At 36.8% G+C, this 7,629-nt stretch overlaps 1 protein-coding gene across 1 annotated transcript; it reads right to left on the bottom strand.

Moving 5' to 3' along the window:
- Nucleotides 1-475: 475 nt before the first annotated feature.
- Nucleotides 476-6,792, bottom strand: LOC131001485 (ATP-dependent 6-phosphofructokinase 5, chloroplastic). Its single transcript, XM_057927873.1, has 13 exons — nt 6,258-6,792; nt 5,878-5,968; nt 4,923-4,996; nt 4,602-4,713; nt 4,243-4,338; nt 3,609-3,710; nt 3,441-3,515; nt 2,943-3,083; nt 2,659-2,775; nt 2,467-2,571; nt 2,164-2,244; nt 1,450-1,578; nt 476-984 (listed from the first exon to the last, which is right to left on the bottom strand). The coding sequence occupies exons 1-13, from the start codon at nt 6,554-6,556 to the stop codon at nt 817-819; spliced, it is 1,590 nt and encodes a 529-aa protein (XP_057783856.1). The 5' UTR covers nt 6,557-6,792; the 3' UTR covers nt 476-816.
- Nucleotides 6,793-7,629: the final 837 nt, after the last annotated feature.

Raw genomic sequence — 7,629 nt, 5'->3', positions numbered from 1 at the left:
TCATAGAAAATACTACCTCCGTCAATCAAGAGTATATAACTTTTGGTGGACACGAGTTTTACAAAAATAGTTGATAGATGTGTTTTAAGTAGAAATGACTGGTTGTGATTGAATTGAGTGTGAGGCCATATAGAAATGAATGGTTGTAGTTAAAAAAAAGAAAATAGAATCATGTCCAAAAAAAGAAAATAGTATGCTCTTTATGGACGTCAAATCAAATAATTATTGTATGTTTTTAGTGAACGACACTAATAATATTTTCCATATACAACTTAAGGATTATGACATTTTTGTCTGTCGACACAATTTAAATTATACAACTAGAATAGTAATGCCCGTCCGCAGCTTGAAACAAACCTCACTTGAGCTTGGAGACGAATTGATAAATTCCTCAAATTGAGCTCGATCTCAACCCGAGCTTATGGTGGGACAGAGTATTTATTTCACATATAACATGTGCGTACGAGGATCTGAATGACATACAAAATCAGAATGTAATATACTTATTCAAGAGAAGGCTATCTCAGTATCAACCAGGAAAGCTGGAATCAATTTTGTGGTGGCACTAACAGATTTTTCACTATCCCAATCAAGGGCATTTAAATGTTCTTTCCCCGAGCTGAAAGTCTCACCAAAAAAAAAAGAATCTTATTATCGCCATGCCACCGCTTAAAGGCAATGTGAATGCTGTACACTTGAAAATTGTTGGGATAAATAGGGTGCAACCACAAGGCAAAGGCAACCCATTTTCTTCTACTCTGCAGAATGAACTGTCTTGTCTTTGTTTCTCCAACATAAATTAATTACTCTTACGTTTTAGATGAAGTCTGGTTGGCCAGTTGAGGTTAAGCAACGATGCCACATACGGCTGTTGGGGTCGAGGACCTTGGCCTGAGCTATCACTTCCGGAATTGGGAAATACGCGTAATGTGTATTACATATTCCAACTGTGATGCCACTATACCCAGCAAATGCACCATGAACCTGCCATAAGATTTGTCTAACTTTGAGCAAATAGTTGCCACAAGCATGTTTAAAATAATGTCCTTCAAGAAAAAATGACTCGCTATGTAATATTCATGATAATGTAGTTCAATCATCTAGTTTTTTTTAGGGGATGTTAAGTCATCTAGTTAAATCTAAAGATTGCAAGCTCGAAAGAGAAGACCTCAAAGTCAGTTGTATGAGAGTGAAAAGGATACTTTAGGGGGCTTTCTCATAATATATGTTACCAACTTCAATCTACGTCATGTCTTGGTGAGCTCAGCAGATTTAAGTAGTGCAAACATTACTAAATGTCACCGATACATATAGAAAACCTTCTTGGATTTGTGTTTATGCAGAAAATTTGAAGAGTAAGAAGAAGAAACGGTATTGGCATTGGTTTGGTCAGTGTATGTGGGTTACCATAGAAAAGATAGAAAGTGATATGATAAATACACGACTTACAGCATTTTGACCAAGCACAGTGCATAAAATCCCGTCTGATGCATTTGCACGGCATGCACGGATCATGTAAGTCGGGTCAATGTATTTCACATCTGCCGGATGTCCCATCCCTTTGAAGAACTTCTTTATCTGTGTAAGGTGTAAGTAAAGGTATTAGTGGCAGATGATAAGGACAAAAACATTTACCATCTCAAGGTTTAAAGATTAAAATATGAAGGCAGGTGTAAGAACAGACAGAATTCATGATCTTTTTAGTTTACTTCAAAACATAGCATCTCTTAATCAAGAAAGAAAATATAATTCTTTAGTTACTTTCAGGGAAACCTGTTAGTGTAAAACTTCAACCCACCCTTCCAGAAATTCATAAATAAATATACCAATTTATATTGAATAGCAGAATATCAGTTCATAGAGCACCACTGTTAATGATGAAATTGGTTTACAACAATGCATAGTATAAGCAGGAAAATATGGTAGCGCATAGACAAATAGATGAAGGCACCACCACGTAATGCAAATTTTAGTATATTTTGGCATATAGATGAAGGCACCACTATGAAGTGGGGAAAAGCTGCAGTCCAGTAATTAATAGCATGCCCGTAAATGAGAGGTCAATTAACTAGAGACTAGAAGTATCAAATTCGGTGAATCGGTGAAGCAAAAGCGAAAAAAGAATCTATAGTTGAAGGACTACAACCAGGTAAAGGAACGGACCTCTTGTTGTATATGAACACCAATATCTCCCAGAACGACATTCCCCGATGCATCTGTAGCATTGGTCTTCTGCAGAAGATCCTGAATGCAAAATAGAAATAGAAGTTTAATTTTATAGCCAAGACCGTGTATGAGGTTTGATTTTCAACATCCACAGCAAGCAGGTTCATAGCATGTTCAAGATCACAAAATTAACTTGGATAAGATGATGAAAGAGAATTGTGAAAGTCAATTTCAGCTGGTAGGTGTGAGCTAAACGGGAATATTTTTTAGACCAGAAAGGGGAGGCATCATCTGACTGACCTGACCAGCTCCCTCTGCAACACAGACAACAGCAGACCCCTTTCTCTCAAGCAGGTATTTTAGGTGATTTAGGACACCATGAGGTCCATGAAGATTAAATTTTACCTGATTGTTTAAGAAAATACTGAGACAAATGATCACAATAATAGTAAAATAGATTATATCTTTTGATTGAGTCTACAGCAATGGTACCTCCGGAATCAGGCATATATCAATTTGTCCACTAGCAAGAGATGCCTGCATAGCTATGAAACCACTACTTCGACCCATCAACTTCACAATCCCGATGCCACGATAAGCACTATGCGCCTGTCAAATCAGAGAGGGAATCAGCTAAATAAGGAAGTAAACATGAGAGTAGCATTGCATAGACCTTGAGATTGAAGATGGGTAAGGATAGCAAGTGAGCGAACAATCAAATCTATAATGAACTAATGAAGATACTGAAAAGATAAAAGAGCAGTATGACTTTTGACCTCAATGTATGCAGAATTTATTGCTCTTTGTGCCTCTTCAACAGCTGTATCAAAACCAAATGTCTTATCCATAAGCAGAATATCATTGTCAATGGTTTTTGGCACGCCAACTACAGCTATCTTCAAACCTCTTTTACGGCACTGGACGAAAGCACAAAGAATATAAAGTAAACAATCAGAGGTGCAATGCACAAATGATGGTTAATAGGGCATGCATAGACATTTTTATGAGGTTTGTGATGACATAACACCTAAACCAAAAAAAAAAAGTTCTTCCTTTGTCCAAGAAAAAAAGATCAGGTCACAATTTTTCTTAATTTAATTTACAGAAGTCTGTTCCGTGCAAATCCCGCATAACCTTGCAGTTAGGAGTATTACTTATGTAGCTCTAGTTTTTCACTTTCATCACTTTGTGCTTTGTATAGAACTTTTGTTGCTGAAAATGCATATAAGTATTAGTAAGGTATAATTTAAATACAAAGGCCATAAGCCAAAAACCTCTTCGTGTATGGCATTGGCACCAGCATGCGTACCGTTTCCACCCAGTACGAAGAGCATGTTTATCCCTCTTTCCTGCCATCAGTTATTGAATTAGTATTGAAACAAATATTGCATTTTAAAACTAAATATGATGAAACCAGATATCAGCGGAAACACAAAATTTACCTCCATACTTTCTACAATGTCAGTAACAGTTGGTCCTCCCCGTGAAACTCCTAGCAAGCTTCCTCCAGAAAGATGAATATTTTGGACCACTTTCCTGGAGAGCTGAAGTGACATATCACACAGCAGACACAGTGAGATCAGATATGATAGTGAATTAAATATGCAAAAAACGAACATTTTCTGAATAAATTTGTCAGAGTCATGACTCCTAGCTATCCAACTTGTTAAGAAAGAATTCAGTAGAAAATAATATCATAGAAAATATGCCATTTATTGAGAATATGGCAAGGAAAAGTATCAGAGATGTTACATTATACATTCAGTTACCAAGTAGAGTGGATAGTGCCTCAATCATCAAGCTAAGATAAGCTAATGAAAAGTAGAGGATCATTTTATGGTTACATCCTACAGCAGTTTTCACAAATTATACAGGATTTCATGGGAAAAATTTCTACTGCAGCATTAACCATATAGGTGTACTTGTTGTTCTGCACTATTAGCCTTAAACTTTCCCAACCAGAAGATATTAATGAACTTTGAATAAAAGCAACCAACAACACATCTAGTAATAAAAGCATCTTTAAAATAGAAAGATCATTGGCTGATAAACTATACCCTTGTAAAATATACTCACAGGCATCTCAGCTAAACTTATGTCAGAAAAGCCACGATAACCGAAAGGGATCCCAACAATCTGTTTCACGCCATATATCTCAAGGGTGATGACTATCTGCAACATTAACAGGAAAAGTATCTGTTACAAAGTGGTCATTAAAAAGAAGTATTTGATCCTCTCTACTAACAGAGGTTGCTAAGAAAGAATTATGACAAGCATATATTTTAACGCAATAAGACCTCCCTGAAGAAATGAGGACAATAAAGAGAGGATAACCAATTTTATTTTTAGAAAATTCTACAAGCTAATAATTGCAGTTACAGAATAAAATACCAAATGACGGTCAAAATGATCTCCTTCTTCATGTAAAAAGATACCTGTCGTATCACATCATTGAGACCAGGACAAAGGCCTCCACAAGTAACAATTGCTGCTTTTACCTCCTCTGGCTTGAAGTATATTTTCTCTCGGGGTCCGGCACGGTGAACCCTGACATTTAGTAGAAAAAATTTAAAACTACAGGGTTAGGGTTGTTACTGTAGATGAATTCTCAGGAAACTGAATCAACGAGAGAGAGAGAGAGGGAGCTGGGGGGGGGGGTAACAGTTCCATGTGAATATAACACCCGTACAAATTTTTTTTTTTGTGCTCTATGTTTATTAACCTCAGAAAGTGAAACCTAGGGATTTGCTTTTTACCATTGTTCAATCCAGGAACAATGAGGATCAATGCACTCAGCACCTGCAGATGTAGGAGACGAAAAACGTATGACCTGAAACATTGGCAACAGAAATTTAGTACGGCAGTAGGCTTCTTATGTCAAGAGATATGAAGTGGTCAGATTATTTCCTTTTGATGCAATCAGAAATGATTCAAATCATTACTAAATTTAAATAGTTTAGACAATTATAGAATAAGGCTTGAGTAATGCATGAAACACAAAAGGTATTCATACAAACTTCATGCATGAGTGAACTCTAGTGCATTCACTATAAAGTGCCTCTTTCAATGACACACTCATATTGAACAGAGGCTCATGAGGTCTGAATGCAACAAAACATTAATAGCGAGATCGGTAATGAGGAAATGACAGAGATCAAGAATACAACTTTATGAAGATATTGTAGAGATGTGCACAAAAGGTATTCATACAAAACTGCATATAGTATCTATGTCTCCTGGACTGAAGTTGCAAAAGTTAAAAAATCCGCCTAGATGCATCTCACATTTGTTTCCAGGAATCCTGTTGTTTGCAATCTATTATAACCATAAAACTAAATTATGTGTTCCTATTCTCTCAAACCTTCATAACTAAGAAGTCTTAGTCTTATATACTCTATTGTAATTGATATAACTAGAACAAAACAAGGAACCACCACTTATTACTCCATAATCAAAATTTACAAGAGAAATATAATTGATATAACTAGAACAAAACAAGAAAGCACCACTTATTATTCCATAATCAAAATTTACAAGCCAATTTCTCAAGACTCCAGAAAACACAGAAATACCAAACTATAGATAATCAGAGGCAAAAATGAAACGGAAGAATCTGGCAATTACCAGGCCACATGTTGATCATGAAGCAAACGATGCTTGCTGCAGTGATTATGAAGAACATTGAAACAAAAAATTGGATTGGCATTATACCTTAAGTAATACTCTGTCGTCGTTATTGATATAACCGTGCCATGCTTCATCTGATGGATAACCTTCGGCAAATTCAGAACTTATAGGACTCCTGCAATAGACTCTTAAATTAATTCTTTACATCAAGTGGAACAGTTTAGTGCTGTCTTTTCCTTTTTCTTTCAGCAGCAAGCAAAAACATCTCCATTTTAATTTCAAGAAAAAAAGATAACAATATCATGATTTCATCTAGCAAACACGATATCAAGCGTATGAATCACGCAGAGCAACGCTCGATCAAGTTAATCAACTAAAATTACACCTCTATTTTCCCTGCTAATAAGAACCAGGCGAATATCATAATTCAGTAAGAATATTCCCATTAAAATCCGAGTGCAAACCTCATTTTCAAGCAGAAAGTGGAAGGATAGGAAGCGGCGTCGGGAATGACATCAGTAATATGCGGAATGCGAAAGCGAGCCTCGAAATCGCTTTGATACTTTGACTTCCAATCCGGATCACTGAAATCAATGCTCGGCTGCTTCGCCGCCTCTGCTCTCACCTGAATTCTCCTCCGAATCGGGCTCCGCTTCGAGCTCAGGCTGGCGTACGACACGGAAGACAGAAGAGCGTGACCGGCGCGAGCAGTCCTCGGCGTCGCGAGCAGAGCCGGTTTGATCGCCGGTGAAAGCGCGTCCATTAATTTGAGCAGGAGCAGGAATGCTTAAAACCTCGAGCACTTGAAACTTTTCAAAATGGAGCTGTATATACATATATAGCGTGGTGTACGTATATATTGAGGGGGTAGGTTGGGGAGATCGGAGTGACGGAGAAAGATAGGGAGCTTTGGATTTGTTGGATAGTCGAGAGTCGAAGTGTACAAGCACTTTTTGCCTTTACTGTTTTCTTTCTTTTACTTGTCAGACTCTAACCCAAGAATTTTCGAAACCGGCTCTTTCGTGTTTTGACCAAATTGGCCCAAAACTTCAACCCCCAGCTTCCATATCGTTGACCAACAAAAACTAAATTAATTTTTATTTACATTGAATAAATATCATATTAAATCCTAAATTATACTCACATTATCAAAAATATTCCAAATTATAAGAAATGTTTTTAAGAACCCTAAACTATTAGATTTGAATAAAAAAATATCCATAGTTCATTTTTGGTTGTATGGAATCATAATTTGGCTCGCTAAATGCTACTGTCATCTCTTTCCATCTCCATTTAATCATCTCTTTACTTTACCATTTAACCATCTTCATTTAATCATCTCTTTACACATGACAGGGGTTGGAAAATGCAGTAGCCAACCTGGCTCCAAATTCAATTCATAGAAACTGTGCAAGGCACATTTACATGAATTGGAAAAAAAATCATAAAGGCTCAACCTTGAAGAGTCTTTTTTGGAGGACAGTGAGGGCTACCACCGTTGCAGATTTCAAGATGGCACTACTTGCAATGAAGAAAGAGAGTGCAGAGGCTTTTCAAGATTTCATCTCAAGGGATTTTCACAAATTCTGTAAGGCCTACTTCTCTACTACCCCTAAGTCTGATGCACTTGATAATAACATCAGTGAAACTTTTAATGGTTTCATATTAAATGCAAGGGGTAAACACATAATCCATATGTGTGAAGAGATTAGGACCTCTATTATGAGTAGACAAGTGAAGAAGCTAGAGTTAGTCAAAGATAGTGTTGAAGGAATCTGTCCAAATGTGAGAAAAAAGCTTGAAAAACTTAGGTTTGAGAGCAGGAATTGTATAGCA

Source organism: Salvia miltiorrhiza, chromosome 8, assembly GCF_028751815.1.
Source record: "Salvia miltiorrhiza cultivar Shanhuang (shh) chromosome 8, IMPLAD_Smil_shh, whole genome shotgun sequence".
Lineage (NCBI taxonomy): Eukaryota > Viridiplantae > Streptophyta > Magnoliopsida > Lamiales > Lamiaceae > Salvia > Salvia miltiorrhiza.
This window is presented reverse-complemented; position numbering and strand designations above follow the sequence as displayed.